Genomic DNA, 16077 nt, shown 5'->3' with positions numbered 1-16077 from the left:
TTAGGATGAGGTCATTCCAAGCTCGTGTGACAAACACTGTCTGAAATAATTGCCTGGATTGTGTTTAAGAAGGAATACTGAAGGAATTTGAATGTTCTGGCTGTACTGTGTGTTAAATGTAATGTCAGTCTGCATTCTTGCTAGATTTAATGAGATTTTCTGAAATACCATCACTACCTCAAGGCCTTCTCTGAGGCGAGTGGAGGATTGTATTCCCTGACTCTCCAAGATCCTGCAAGACTTAATTGATAGGTGCAAAGCTACCTATTCCCCTCTCCTTTGCCTGGAGAAATCTGAATTCCTGTGTATGTGTGTGTGTGTGTCCTTTTCAACCTTCATTCCAGTCTCTCTGGGCTGACTAGTTTTACCAAGCTTCCACATCCACTATAAGTATATGTGTGGGTGGAAAAAATATTGTAATTAATGTAATAAAATAGGACTTTACATGTTTTGAAGATTTCGTTGGCTTTAAATCAAAGAAATATTTAAATGAGTCCTCAGTTTAATCTGTGCCACAGGGTCAGTTTGTGTGCTGGGACATTCTGGGGGAAGCTGGTCCTGCATTGCTGGACAGCACTGTCAGGAGGAAAAAGTCAAATTGTCTCTTAGGAGCATTCAGATCTTTGCTATATTGGCTTGTTAACTTTGCAAGGAGTGAATGGACACATTAGGGATTTAGATATGGGTGGCACAATGCCTCCCTCATGAATGATGATCTGCTTTAAGCAGCTTTGTGGGATGAGGATGAGTGACTGTTAATTGTGAATTTTTGTACATCTTTCTGATGTCCTTCTTTTGCTACTTTTCTATTTTCTCATTTTTCTAGTCATAAGAGGGTTCTGTTGTAGCACTGCTATATCTTATTGCTGTATTTTCCTCTCTTTCTGATGTCCTTCTTTTGCTACTTTTCTATTTTCTCATTTTTCCGGTCATAAGAAGAGGCTTCTGTTGTAGCACTGCCATATCTTATTGCTGTATTTTCCTTCTAGCAATAAGATTAAATGATAAATTTAATTCTAGAATTTAATTATGTCAGCTACTTGGATAGTACTTTGGCTAGTACTGAATAAAACATATTTAGTGGATGTAAGCCTGGAGAAGTGAAGGTTTCAGGGACACCTTATAGATCCTTCCAGTGCCTAAAAGGGGCTTACAAGGAGGCTGGAGAGAGACTTTTCACAAGGGTGTAGGGAGATTGGACACAAGGGACTGGCCTTAAGCTGCAGGAGGGCAGGTTTAGATTGGATATTAGGAAGAAATTCTTCCCTGAGAGGCCCTGGCACAGGATGCCCAGAGAAGCTGTGGCTGCCCCATCCCTGGAAGTGTCCAAGGCCAGGCTGGATGGGGCTCTGAGCAGCCTGGGATAGTGGAAGGTGTCCTTGCCCATGGCAGGCAGCTGAAACAAGATGAGCTCTAAGACTCCTTCCAACTCAAACCATTTTATTATTCTGTGATAATTAAATTGCATTCCATGAAGCTTATAAAACCAGTGATTTTAAATGATGTTCCTTGGAAATCCAGCTGCTATTATTGCTACAGGCTCTAATGCTGCAAACCATCACAGTTGATCCTCTCCTCAAAGTTTAATTATATAATGATTCCCACTAGTAATTGTATGTGTGAAGGCCCATAAAACAGGCTAGAGAATGAGAAAGGTGACACTGTCTTTACAGTATAGTGTCTGTTACCTTTTTATTAGTTTCTGTTCAAATTACATCACTTTATTTTGGCTGAGTAATCTGCATTTCTGTGCTTCCAGTCATAAGAATGCATGAACACTGCACCAGCCTCATAAACAGGCAAAACTGAACTCTTGTACAGGTTATATCACTGAGCAGGAGCCACATGAAGCATCACAAATCCCTTAATGTCTGAAAAGTGGGTGCAAACCAGGTCCACCTGAAGCTGCCTGGTGCCACTCCTGTAGGGAATGATTTCAAATTCCACTGTTGAAGTCTCCATGGGGGCCATTCTTTCCACACTAAAAGAGAGAATGCATTTGTAAGTTAAAACAGCTAAAAAATTCTTGCTATGTGTTCTTCTGACTACCCAAATTTAAGACTGTATGCCACCTCTCCACTCCCTGAGCATTGCGTAATTCAAATCTTGACAAAAGCAGTTCAAAAACTCCATCTGCTGTATGGAGAGTACTGACATGGTGGCATTTTGTTCAAGGCTGGTGCAGATGAAAGCCACGAGGTTGACAGAATCATTTTAAACACCCCACTGGTCCTCCAGATTTCCCAGCAAGGTGAACAAGTGACCAGCCTGAAGCGTTTCCGTACCGGATTCGGAGCTGCTCTTTGAGCAGGCCACTGCCTTCAGCTCTCAGGACACAGTCTGTCACCTCATCAGACAGGGGGTTGGTAAATGTCACCTCCACATTGACAGGCTTGTGTACCACAGCTGCACCAAGGACCTACAGAGAGAGAACATCCTGCTCAGCCACAGCATCAGCCTCGTGTCTTCCTAATGCTTTTCTCCTTTCATTCCCGTTGCAAACCACTTACCCCTGGCATCACCTGGGCAGGAAGGAGCCAGGAGTTAGTTCATGTGCATAGTTTTGGGCAACAGAGTTCAGCCTTGAATGAGCCATGCAGTGGGGCTGAGAATCAGCAAACTGCTGTAGAATGTCCCTTTTTTAACTAGGTCAGTGCATGGTTTCATGTATAACATGATACTCATCAGAGTGAGAACAGAATGAGAATACAAGTATTGGCATACATGGTTAACTACTGCAGGCACCTTAAATTAGCTTTAACTAGGCTAAATGAAAGGTTTGGGATTGGAGAACATGGGAGGTGTGAGAGGTGAATTGTGGTGTCTCAGGGAAAAGAATGCAAATTAGCAAATAAACATATTCATTACCTTATTTTGCCTGAGATCATGTGGAATTGGTGTATCTGGTATATATTTGTAAATAATGTAATATTAGGTAACATCACTGAGTGCCATCAGCCCAATTGCATTTCTCTGTTACTGTCTCCATGTTTATAGGGAAGTTTCAATCAACAGAAACAGAAATGCTTCTTGACACTTAATCACTGAATTGAAGTAATTTAATCCAGGTGCCTGCCCTACATAATCTGGCTCTGTTATTTGTATGGTACAGCACAGAGACTTTTTACAAAGTCTCACTAGAACTTGGTATTCAGAAATTGCCAGACCTGCAAAAACCACACTTTTTACTTCTGTGTGTGACCTTTCTTTTCTTGTATGCTACTGACAGAGTGGTTTGGGACAACTAATCTGGTCTGGAGGCCCTGAAGGACTCTGCTCATTACCATATTCCCTCTATGTTATTTACAGTAAGATGAGCAGATAGCATTTGATCCCATGAGTTATGCAGCTTTTAAATCTGCTGTCCAAAACCAGTTCAGCTGGTTTATGTGGATGTGATGGGCCATGCAAAGCCAGGACTGTCCCTGGGCAAACATAGTGCAGGATCTTTCCTGTAGGCTAAGAACTGCTCTTTATTCATTGTACAACATTCGTCAAAAGTCAGTTAAAAGAGGAAAAAAGAGAAAGCCTCCAGTTCTAATTAATCATTTGGGAAGTGTTGCAGAAGATGAAAAGTGACAGTTATCATGATACAGCTAAAGAACTTTCTTTGAATATTGGTGATAGAGGGGCTCACTGTCCCAGGTGTTATCAGCTGGTCAGTGAAGATGTCTTTGGTAAAAATCAGTCTTCCTAAATAATCTGGAAGATATTGATCAGACTTTTCTAACAGAAGGGGAGGTCTAAATATGGATGAGATTTCTTTGTCTGTCTGTATTCTGCCTGTCCATCCTTAGGTAAACTTACCTTGTACCTGTTGTAACACTGAGAACTTTATCAGTGCCACATTAACAAGCACTGGCAAGAATATCCCAGCACAGCTATGCCATGGAAAATTTGTCCTTTTTTCATTGTATTTAATTTAATTTGTATAATATGGCCTATTACTACAGCAACAAGATCCAATCACCCTTAGGCATGATTTCACTTCCCGTAAGAAATAGATGGAGTAGGAATTCCAGCTGCTGCTTCTCAGCACATCTCTCAAGGGTCACAGAGGGGACTAGCTTTTACCTTGATGGAGAGAAAAGGATCCTGGAGCACAATATCCTTCTCAACTAGAAGTGAGGCTCCCCGTTTGATCTGGCACACAGCAGTCACCAGGATCTTCCTGTCATCCATCAGAGAGTTTTTGTACTGGGAGTAGGAGATCTTAAAAGAAATCTCTTTCACTGTAATGGAAACAGAAACAAAATTTCCCTCTCCTCTTTTGTCTGAGTATCAGCTATCTGTAAGATACCTGTGTTTTAAGGAGTAGTACTCTTGCCACCCTGGGGCTGCACATTTGTGAGTGTTGACACCAACAGACAGGAATGATGCTCATGGGTAACTTCTACTTACATTTACATAAAGCCCTAAATGATCAGGTACAGCTTGGTACCTGGACAGATCCGAGGATGGATGGATGGATGGATGTATACCTGCTGGTGTTTTTTTCATTTATCTGAAGGGGGGTTTATTGCTCCTTCCTTGCAAAGAGGGCAGAGGTCAGAAGGTTGGTTGGTTGAAATGCCCTTGCAGGTGCAACCATTCAGCCTCTGCCTTGCACAATCAGAATTCTGTGCCAGTGAGGAAGGCAGTGGAACTCAGTGTAGTGAGAAAAAGAATTCTGCTAGAACTCTGGAATGAGTTCTAACGTGTTATGTATTAACTTGAGAGGGTAGTTGTGTTCATCTGTGCTGCCTCTCATTTTTCAGCGCTGTCCCTCTAAAAGCAGGGCAGAGACCAAGTGGCACAGCTCTTCCTGCAGTTGGTGGTTTCTGTTGTGCTACTGTGAAAGCTGTAGGCTTGTTTTCCCCCCTTTAATCTGTCTTTTTGCTTTGCTTAGGGGGAGCCAGAATCTCACTGATCTCCAGTTTTTGTCTCTTAGTTGTTCTCTCAGCCAAAAAGGTCATATTGTAGCACCAACAGTGGCTGTGCTGGGTCAGAGAAAAGGTCACTCTGCTCAGTCTCCTTTTCATCAGTGCCTGAAAACAAATGCTTAAGACAGGGAAAATATGTGTCTTTTCCCCTGAATAGCCTTGACCTCCAACTGTTTGCAAGTCATACATTTCATGAGCCATTCTTTATTTTCATGTGATCTGACCACAACCCAAAACTATATCTTGTCCAGTAATAAAAGCTGTAATAAAATCAAAATTACCTTCTTCAGCTCCAAGTTTAACAGACCTATGCAACTGCAAAATCTCTGCCTTGGGTTTTCTGGTGTAGAGGATGGCTAAAGCCTTCAGTTTAACCTTTATGGTCTTAAAATCTGAGATCAAGTTTTTGAGTGTCAGGGTAAGGAGGATGTCCTGGCCAACCACAGGAGATGCATCAAGGAGCAGCTTCCCTGAGATGCTGGGGGCTTGTGCAGGCTGTGTCCTTGAAAATCGTCTTCTGGGTCTTGGAATTTTGCTTCTTTTCTCAGGTCTTTTCACTCCAAGCAGCTTCAGTGCTTTCTTGTACACCTGCCTTTCTTTCAAGGATCCTGCATTGAAAGGTACCATGGTCAGAGATCTCGTGCGTGTTCAGGGTGTAGTGCAGTGGAGCCACGGTGATCTCAGACATTTAGGGAAGCTGACAAGGGCAAAGACCCTCAAGAGGAGAAATCGAGGTCTAACCCTAATGTGAATTTTGGCACAAAAGCAAATGAATGTACATGGCCATGAAGGCTGGAAAGTAAAACCTGCCCATCAGCTCCAGATGCCTGTTCATGGGCACCCCTTAGGAGCTGTGGGCAGTACAAAGGTAATTCTGGGAGAGCTCAGCTCTGCATAAGGTGGGGCAGTTGTCATCTCCTCCAGCAGGTAAGGAGCCCTAAGATTTTGAAAATTCACAATTGCTTGGCTCTAGAAGTAAAGAAAATTAGTCAGTACTCAGTCCAACAAAGGCCTTAATTCTTTTCACATCTGATCATCGGTGGCAAAATTATTGTAAAAAAGAATTTACCTTCTGGATATTTGTAATTAGCAGTGACATCCACACGGGAGTTGGTGCCCACTGCTTTGGTGCTGATAAATTTTCCAATCTTCCTGGTATCAGAATAAATTCTCTCTTTTCTTTTCTTGCTATAGCGAATCCAAGTAACACAGTCAGCATTCACTGCTGCAAACACAAAGGGGCTGTCGTAATCCAGGTTCACATCCCCTTCCTTAATGGCTCTGGTGGAGGCAGGACCGCACTGATAGATGCCTGTATGAGAGAGGGAGAAGTTGAACAACATAAATCCTCATGTTGACAGCAAGAGGGAGAGGCAGCCACTCCAAAACACATTTGGGAGAAGTAAAACAACATAAATCCTCATGCTGACAGCAAGAGGGAGAGGCAGCCACTCCAAAGACACATTTGGGTCAAGTACACTGTTTTCGTGTCTGTGTAATGTGGTTACAGCATGCCCAGAGATTCCACGTGCACTTTGTATCAAAAGGTGGGGCTGCAGAGGAGGCTGGTGGGGAGAGCTAAAGCTTCTGGTGATGTGTGCCATGAGAAATGTCCTCACCCACCAAAGGCTGCAAAGCTGTCAGGTGAAAGGAGAGGAGTCAGAAGTGCAGTCAGACTTAAGAGATGGCAATCAACAATGCTGGCTGTGCGTTGAGAAGAGCCAGGAAACTGAATTTGTTTAACCTGCTAGCAAGGAATGGGATTGTGTGATGTGGGGAAGCTAAGACAAGGCAGGGTGAGATAAGTGAACTTAAGATGTGCTGGCTTTTGTGGAGGCAGAGAATTGAAATTTAAAAAGAAAGAATTGTTATGCTGGTCAGCAATCCAGAGGCTGACAGAAAAGCTCCTAACTGGAGACTGATGTGGGTATTGCTTATCTTGTGCACCCAAATTAATGCTACATCTACAGGGAATATATAGAAGAGATTTGCCCTGAAATTTCTGGTAATTTCAAATTTAAATTTTTTACTCCTGGTAATCTTTAGGAGTAACACTATCTACAAGTTTTTATATTTACAACAGTGTTACCTTTGCTTTTTTCCTGGGGTGTTGCATCCAGAACCTGCCATCCATCATAAAAAGAGCCGAGGTCTCTTCTAACAAACCAGCTTTCATTCCAGACGTGGAAATTCCTGCAAGGGAGGTAGAATGCAGAATATCAGATTTGTATAATGCAAGAAATAGTCCTAATTGAGTGAATGAAAACTCTGTGGAGAGAGCAGCTGCTGTACTCTTTACATGAGTACTTCTTCCCCTTTTTGCCAAGTTTTTTTTTGTTATACCTCTGAGAAATGTTGGGATGTTATGAAAAAGAAATATTAAAAGGAAAATACTTCATTTCAGAGTCAATAATTCAATATTGGACATTCCTGAACAAAAAGCCAAAGGTCTGGTGTGGAATTTTATATCACTGGGAACATGAGGTCAGGGTGGTTTTTCAGGAGAACAATTCTAGAGATTTTAATTAGTGGGGAATATAATGGAAGAAATATTAAAGAAATATGTATATTTACCACACACTGTCTTCACTCAAGTGCAGGTTGTTTCCAGACACATCAATGTACTTATCAATACTCAGATTTAGGTCCTTGTCATGGGCAGAGTTGAAGTTTGTAATAACACGAGTAGGTATTCCCAAGCACCTCAGCACTGCAATACAGAGTACCATAAAACCTCTGTAAACCTATTTTGCAGACATATAGAAATTTTTTTTCTTGGTCACACAGTTTAGTGTATGTTTTCAGTGTTGAAACAAGCCCTCAGAAATTTCCCTCCAGCTAAGATGCAAGCCACAGTCATTGTGCAAAATGGCTTAAAAGACACTTCCACTGACATGACATTGTTAGCTGTCATGTCCTTTTTAATAAGAGTTTGGTTCACCCATTTATTTTAATCTTTGATCCTTCATCCTCTTCTCTCTCCCATTTTGCCTCTGTTTGTTCCTTGTTTCTTTTTCCTCTTATGGAGATACACCTCTCATTTTTCATTTGTATTTTCCCCAAAGAGGTTTGTGTGTCTCAGAGCACCTCTGACTGGACACTGATAGGATGAAATGATTTTCCTGACTTGCAGCTCTCTTTTCAGGTCCTCAGAATTGTGACTTGCTCTTGTGTCACCAGCAGGTAAGATACAGCAGTAGAAAACTGGCAGTGTGAGAAGATGAACTTATAAGAGTACTGGTTTTCTTTGGATCCTAGCTTTGAAACAGGAAACCTTGCTCTTTTCACCAGCCTGGCCTGGAAAACCCGTTTGGTTTTTGTTTACTCACAAAGCTGGCATGCATTATTACAACCTGTAAACTGAAGGATTAACCCTTCACGCACGGAGAGCAGAGGTTCCTCACTCTCCCTGTCAGAGCTGGAACAGAATTGCCACAGAAAGTTCAGCCTGCAGAACTCGTAGTGTGTTGCGGTGTGATATCATGGCTTGCCTCAGTTACCCAGGTCCTTCCCCAGGTGTCAGTCACCTCTCCTTTCCCCCACCCTTGACCCCTGCTGGGCACTGTCTACCAACCCAGAAATAACAGAGGAGCGTGGAGTGATTGGCAGGTTCGAAGGATGCTCTCCACCCCCTGGGGGGCCATTGGCCCACCCAGGTGTCCCTCTCACCTGAGACTCCTTCCCCCCATACCTGGCTGGTGGTCCCTGTGCTCCCTCCCCTGCCGCTCTCCCCAGGTAAAAGGGCAAGCACAGCACAAGGTCGGGAGTTCTGTTGGAGATTTCAGACGCCACGCGGCCCAGAATAAAAACTATGGATTAAAAACTCTCCATCAGGACCCACTCCTTCCTTCACCATCGCCTTAAAAAATTTCTCCAGCTCAGGGAAGCCTGAGGGAGCGACCCTCTTCTACCAGCAAGCCCCAGCCATAAGCACTGGAGCTCGGGCATGCCTGGAATTGTCCCCACCTGCCCAGCTGCGACCACCGGTAGCTAAATAGTTTCTCTGGGGAGCAAAGACCACAGGTGCCACTGTTTGGTTCAGCAGCAGGAACCAGACAAGCCAAGGCAGTCCCGCTCAGTAATATTGGTAAAATCCCGTCGTAGTGAGCAGCCTGTGGGTGTCACTTCCATCTGTCCCAGCGTACCTGTGCAGGTGACTCCTGCAAAGACCCAGCACTGGCCGTAGCGCACGGGTCTGTAGCGGGCCCGGTGCCACCTGCGCAGGATGCTCACGCTGCCGCTCCAGCGCAGGGGGTTTGTTCCTGAGCGGAACTTCCCGCTCCACTTCCCTTCCAGCACGCCCTTCTCATCGTTGCTGTTAACCTGAAAGAGTCCTTCTCGTGACAGAATTAAAGTATTTACAGGAAAAGAGAGAGGGAAATAGTTAGAAGTGATTCTGTGTGGGTAGCGCTGTTCTCGTTGACTGGGTGGTGGGACAGAGTATTTGAATTTTAGATAAAATTTTGTCTGCTCAAAGGCCACCACTGGACCAAACCCAGACCAGATTGTAGAATCGGCTGATTCAAAACTGCCTTGTTTTCAATACAAGTGGTTCCAAATGTACTGACTGACACCTGCTTACATTTTCTCTGTTCCATCCATTGATCTCACCTCCTTGTATATCATTACTCTGCTAGACTGTGCATTCATGCTGCTTCACATTCTCAAGTGATTTATGGAAGCCTTGAGAAATCCATCTTTTCTCTGAATGTTCATTTGTTGCAAATGTGCAAAGAGTACTTACAGCTTGCCCAAACTTGTTAGGTGCGGTTGCATATATTTGTACACATCCATTGTAGAGCCTTGTTTAAGTATCAAGTGTAGTGGAACAGGATGCAGCAAGTTATTTTTAATATTTTTTCCTTAATTATTTGTAGTTATAGTAATTTTGTACATCTGAGTAGAGTTATTTATGTTGAAGCTGAGAGTGTCTAAAGTGAGTGCTGTACAAAAGGCTGAAAAATATCAGTTACAAAGGAGGAATTTGCTAAGAGATGTGGTGAGGCAGGTATTATTTATAAAATAGAAAACTTTTCAGCTGCCTAGTTGTGCATTTATGTGTTTGTGAGGATGGGTGTGTGCTGAGGAGTTGTAACTATTTGTTGCAGGAAATGGTAAAAACCTCACCGAACAAATATTCCTTAAGTAAAGAATGCTAAATTCAGACATTAAATGCAGCACTGGTTTTCCAAAATATTTTCTTGGTGTTTGAAAAACTTAGCAAGTGATTTCAGAATAGACAAATGTTTTCCAAATTAGCGAAAAGATCTAATGGACTGAAAATCTGTCAGGAAAATACATGTGAGGTTTGATGTTCCTCAAAAGTTCTTGGAAACATTCCTTCAGTTGTGAGCAAACTTTTGGGAAGAAGAATAAATCTCCATTTTACCTATTTTGTAGCTATGTTTTGCTTGGTTACACCTATAAAATATTGAGGAATTCATGCTGAATGGTGTTGGGGTTTTGTTGGTAGGTGCATTTCCAGCTGTAAGTGCTGGATCACGTTACCATGGCACTGATAACCCTGCTCACATAGACAGGGCTGTTCCTCTTGGACACATCCTCAGCTGGGTCCTCACGGTGGTTCAGGCTCCGGTCCAGAACAGCCAGAGAGATATCAAGGATGTCCTCTTCAAACTGCAATCAAGACAAGCAATACATTGAGGCTGATTTCATAAGCAAACCCAAGGATAAACTCCCCACCTAGTTTCCTTCCCAGAGCATGGGAGGAAGATGTTGGGAATAGAGGAGTTTTTGTACTGTTAAAGAAAACTGGGCCAAGAAGAAAACATAACCATTAAGTTGCCAACTCTCCATAGTATTTAAAAGATGTCTGAGCACAGTGTGGGCCACTGGCATTCATGAGGACATTACGTGTCCTGGTGGCACAGACAAGACCACTGTGGGTTGGGCTCAGCAGGGGTCACACCCTCCCACATCCTGCCCTGCCCCTTCAGACACCTGTCTTATGAAAGCTTTAATCTCATGGGCTGCCTCCACCTCATATCAGGTGATCTGATCTGAAAGAAACCCACAAAAATAGTTATTGTGGATTAGGGTCACCAAGACACTGCTTGGGCCCAGAGAATGCCCCAGTGCTTGGCTGGATGGATGTGGCCAGGCAAGGATGGCCCCTGACCTCTGAGACAGAAAGGAGCTCTGGCCTTGTTTCATTGATCAGTGTAAAAGCAGCCATGGCATCAGGAGGATCAATAGAAATGCTGTCTGCAAATGCTGGTGCAGGTGGAGGGCATGAAGTGGCCAGGGATGGTCCTGGCTGGCCTGGGCAGCTGCAGGATGGCTGTGTGGCTGGAGATGGGCTGTAGTTCTGACTGTGGTTGCAGTGGTTACACTTGGAGGGCCAAACTGATTTTCAAACATTCCAACACATTTGGGGTATCCTTTTAGGGTCTTCTCCCCATTACTAAACAGATTACATATTTACATGCACTGGCTTTGCAGTACCCAGTGGCTTTCCTTGCACTCTACAAGGGACAAAAAAACCCCAAATACAGTTTTACCAATTTGTGTAGCATGCAAAAGAAAGCTTTTGCCTAAAATTATGCTTTGTTTCTTTTATTTATGTATGAGCACATGCCACACAGGGGAAACAATCCTGATGCTGCTGTCTGTAGTGTAATGTAAATGAGCTACCTATTTGCAAGAAAATCTGAAGTGAGTAATATTGAACTCTTATACTATGAGAAAATGATTTTTTTTTTTCTCCTCAAGAGCCTATTTACCCACTACTCTTATTTTGAAAGTTCTGGAAGATGTGATGCTGTTTACCTGTCCATAGTTCCAAGCTTCTTCTTGAATATCTTTCTCCACTCCCTGAAATATGATTCCACTGTCATTCAGGACATACTCCTGCCTCTCCTTTTCATCAGCCATGTAGACATCATCATCTACAAGCAGAACAAGACATGATGGCTGGAAGGAAATTGTTTTGCTCTAACTGAAAATCTTACACAGGGCAGTTCTAGGGATCAGATGAGACTGGCCATGCATTCGGGCTTAGGACTCTTTGCTACACCTGTGTAACCATTTAGAGAGTGAGTAAAATGAACATGAAATTCCTTTCAGGGCAACTGACTGTGCTCCTGTCCCTTCAATAAGTACAGTGTGTATTTTACTGGTACATGTAACTTGTTTTACAGATAAATGCAAGAATCACAGGAAATATCAGAGGAAAAAGATTCTAGAATGAATATTTGGAATATTTACTGCCTTTGATTTCCTATCCTACAAGCAAGAGTCTGGGTCTTTGATGCCTTGCAGCACTGAAGAAGGGACACAAACTTGATCCTTGATGTTAAGCAAAAACCCAACTTTCTGTAGCTGTGACTGTCAGGTACAGGCTTCACCCAGGTTTCCTGGCTGAGACAATGAGTCATTTGGAGGTTCAGAGCATACCTGGACACCAGGGATTGAAGAGTAGCACAAACTGGCCCAGGTCTTTGGAGGAGACCTTGCTCCCAGCAAGGACCTGGAGCTGGAGTTTGTACCGTCCGATGACGGCGTCGGCCGGGCTGAGGATGGTGAAGGTCAGGCAGCGAGGCTCACTGGGCTCTTGGGTTGCACTCCAGCCACTGGCACCCTCCTCAGAAAGGCTAAATATGGCCTTGGTCTGCTGGCATTCTGCTGGAGATGGTCCTGCCAGAGGGAATGATGAACTGGGGGTGGTGGTTTGTGGGAGGTAGAGGTGAATTATGTTATGAAGATAACATGCAGTGTTGCATGTCCTTAGGAGCAGAGATACAGCCTTGGTTTGGAAATGAGGATGGCTCCTGCCTTCCTTTTAATTATTAACTGTCTCTTGCCTTAAGGTGTAGGTCAAACTGTAAAATGGGAGCTCCTGAGCCTAAAAGGGCAAGGAATGCTGAGTGGAACAGGGCAAACCTTAATGTCTCAAGAATGGGCTGTGTACACCTGTATGGCACAACAATTTTGGAGCTGGAATAACCTGGATGTGAGATGACTGCCATGGGGAGATTACCTGTGCTTGCAATAAAGGTGATGTTGTCCCAAGATTGTGCTGCTGTTTTGAAGTTCAGAGAGATGTTGAAGGGCTGCCCTCTCCTCAAGATGAGCTCTGTGCTGCTGTAATCAGAGGTGTGGTGTGCAGCTTTATTTAGTTTGGATTGCCAGTTGACTTTTCCTATTTTTAGGGCTAGAAAGACACAAGACATGTTAATTAAAAACATTTCCTTCATACTTGAACAACTTTTCATTGTGTCTAATGTGCTAATTTTATTTCTGTATAGCTGGCATTATGTACTACAGAAACAAAGAAAAATCCATTGTTATTAAAAATGGAAGAAAGGCCAGGAAGTTAGACAAACAGCTAAAAGATGAACACTTTTCTGTAGGATTCTGTCAGAAAGAGAAAAAAACATTCAAAAATTCAAAATTCAAAGAATTAATCTTTGATGAAAAAAAACCAAAACCAACAAAATTTCTGTGTTTAGATAAGACTTTGTTAAAGTCTGAAGAGACTGTTCTATTCCTCATGTTCCTGCCCTTTTTCTGTGGTGATATCTAGTTCCCATAATGTTTTACAGATTTACAGAAAGAAGTATTAAAACTCTCATCAGGAAATGCAAGGCTGGTTCTGGAAACACTGCCTGACAATGATGGCTAGGAGGTTGGTATCTTCAGTGTGGAACTTGCTTGTTATCTTCTCATGTATCTTGTATCTAAATTAATTTACAGTCTTGTAGCTTGAAGCTGGGTGTTATTTCAGACTCTGCTGGAAAAAGATTACAAGCAGAGGAGTGGCATATCTCGAGGCAGTGCTATGGGTTGATCTATTGTATCATGATATGTTGCCCAATGTTGAAAATGGGGCACTGAAGCTCAGATTACAAAAGCTTCAAGCCTTCTCTTTCCTTGATAAATTAAAAAATTCCCACAATAACAAACAAGAACAAAGCAGAAAAATGTAGATTTCCCTATGAAAACAGGTGTTTTGAAAGTGCCCTTTCCCAGTGTGATATTCCAGAGGAGTGTCAGGCAAAGAAAACCTCCTGCTCTGGGTAGAGTTTGCTAACGCTGTGCAGAATAATGCTGCTGTAAGCAACATTTCCATCATTTCACTGAACCAAGGAAGGGGCTCGTGTCTGAGACAATCTATGTGGTGCTACTATAATAACAGAGAGGATGAGATTTCAGTTTTCTGCAGCACAGAGTTATATTCTGTGAAGGCTTGATAAAGGCGTAATTATACTAATTTTTCTGCTTTTTGGAAGAAATGTGCATTTCTGAGGCATACTCCAGGCAGTAAAGGCCTTGAACAAGTGACTTCCCTGTAGTCCGTGTCCATAAGCATGTGTGAATGTTTTCAGTTAAGGGTCTTGCTTCAGATGTATCACCTGGAGACAAAAATTCCTTTGGCAGGAGTTTGATGTTTGAGTCACATGGTGTGAAATGCCTGGAAAGCATGTTGCTTGCATCATCACTTCATTTTCCTGCCTTAAACATGTTTAATTGAACAGGACCCATGGAAAGCATCATTCCTAATATCAAGTCCTCTAATTTAAGGGTGGCTTAGAAGGTGTTTCTGAAGGGCCCTTGGAGCCAGAGTTTGAAAAGGAGTCAGTTTGCCTTGCTGACTTTATCTGTGTGTGTCCTGAATGCCCGGGCTCTGCAGGGCACGGAGCACCACGTGTTGATCTGGGCAGGGATGCAGGAAACTGAGAGCATTTTGCACATTTGTAAATAAAAATGTCATGCATAGAGGATTTAATGGCAACCCATGATATTAGTGAGATATGAGTGTTAAAGGACCTAAACAGTGCTGCTAAAGACTGTCAGAGTGGAATGTCACAGGCAAGGACAAGATGCCCATCAGAGGAAGAGAGGAAAGATAAAGAAGGCAGTGGCTAGCATTGGTTTGCTCTAACAATTTACTATATCAGTAGTTTGATTTGCTTTGTGAAGTTCAGCATTTCCAGAGAATGTGTGCAGGAGATCAGAAAGGAAAGTTTCCTATATGTGGCAAGAGCACAGTATAGCTTGACGCCAGTCTTTTGTCCACGTGAATCTCAAATTAAGCCTTGTTTTGATCTTCACAGTTTCAATTTCAATCTTATAATTTCTTTTTCTTCTTTCAGTGCCTGTGAGGAAAACTTATTTTCTGTAATTCTGTCAGTGTACAATTGGCCAAAAATTTGTTTGGATGTCCATCCTGCAATGGACAGACATTGGGAACATGTTCAGAAGGAAAAGCCTGGTGGTCACTGCTGAAGATGCTGACCATGGTGCACACAGGGTTCTCTTTGCCTTTTTCTGAAAGATGAAGCTATAACAGTTATTTAGGCTAAACTGTGGAGTCTGTATGTGAGTATTCCATGGTGCATGTGTCTAACTCGAGATCTTCACAGTCAACACAAGAGTGAGCACAGTGAGTGCGGTCCCAGACAGACAAGCAGCACTTGGCTGGCAGAGCCCCTCTTGGGAGCCCAGAGGCCACCAAGGGACCTGGCTGAGGCCAGACTCCATTTGATCTTAGAGCCTGGGATTTCCATGTAGCAGTCTGATGCCCCAGTCACTAGCCAATGGTTAATTAGTTGGCTGCAAAAGCATTGAATAGAGCAGTTAATTGATATGATAGAAAAAATATTTTCTTACTCTACTTTTCTGTGTTACTGGGGAAAAAAAGCTTCAAGACTCATGATAATAAAAGAAAAAAATAAAATCAGTTCTAGTAGAAAAAACAATAAATGCACAACCTAAAAAAAGCAAAGTTCCTGAGAGAGCAGCTAGATGTAATTTATCTTGTTTCCTCAGCAAATTTTGCTCATCTGGATTGGAAGAGGGATGTCTGGAGCCATAGGGCTGGATGAACTTACCTGCCATAAGGATTCTTTCTTCTTTTCCACACTCGTGTGTAGCTCAGGTTACAGTTACAAAAGTGTGCAAGAACATTCTAAATCCTCTTCCACCAGCACCGGTAATGAAAGGCTCAGGACTGGACTCGGCTACATAGGCTGGAGTTTATACAAGCTGGGTGTGACCTGTGGTTGGTAGCTACTGTTTTTGTAGTGATATCCTACGTGAGCATCCACTGATGACTGCTTTAATTGCACAATCTTGAATCCAATTATCCTTATGTAAAACTGGTGGATGACTGGGGAAAGATGAGAATCAGTAT

At 42.9% G+C, this 16077-nt stretch overlaps 1 protein-coding gene across 1 annotated transcript; it reads right to left on the bottom strand.

Moving 5' to 3' along the window:
- Window positions 1–1827: 1827 nt before the first annotated feature.
- Window positions 1828–15782, bottom strand: LOC120497843 (protein-glutamine gamma-glutamyltransferase 6-like). Its single transcript, XM_039699788.1, has 13 exons — window positions 15776–15782; window positions 12922–13095; window positions 12339–12578; window positions 11712–11830; window positions 10431–10559; window positions 9068–9245; window positions 7497–7632; window positions 7012–7115; window positions 5992–6234; window positions 5204–5530; window positions 4075–4232; window positions 2286–2419; window positions 1828–1981 (listed from the first exon to the last, which is right to left on the bottom strand). The coding sequence occupies exons 1-13, from the start codon at window positions 15780–15782 to the stop codon at window positions 1828–1830; spliced, it is 2103 nt and encodes a 700-aa protein (XP_039555722.1).
- Between the last annotated feature and the right edge of the window lie 295 nt (window positions 15783–16077).

Source organism: Passer montanus, unplaced genomic scaffold, assembly GCF_014805655.1.
Source record: "Passer montanus isolate IOZ18808 unplaced genomic scaffold, ASM1480565v1 scaffold139, whole genome shotgun sequence".
Classification (NCBI taxonomy): domain Eukaryota; kingdom Metazoa; phylum Chordata; class Aves; order Passeriformes; family Passeridae; genus Passer; species Passer montanus.
Note: the sequence above shows the minus strand (reverse complement) of the source record. Positions and strands in the feature narration are given on the sequence as shown.

Excerpts from the sequence above, each read along its gene's own strand:
- LOC120497843 (XM_039699788.1), bottom strand. Across the intron at positions 9,246-10,430 it reads GCAGGGTTATCAGTGCCATG|GTTAACAGCAACGATGAGAA; the intron begins GTAACGTGATCC and ends GGACTCTTTCAG. Across the intron at positions 7,116-7,496 it reads TTGAGTGAAGACAGTGTGTG|GAATTTCCACGTCTGGAATG; the intron begins GTAAATATACAT and ends CCTCCCTTGCAG.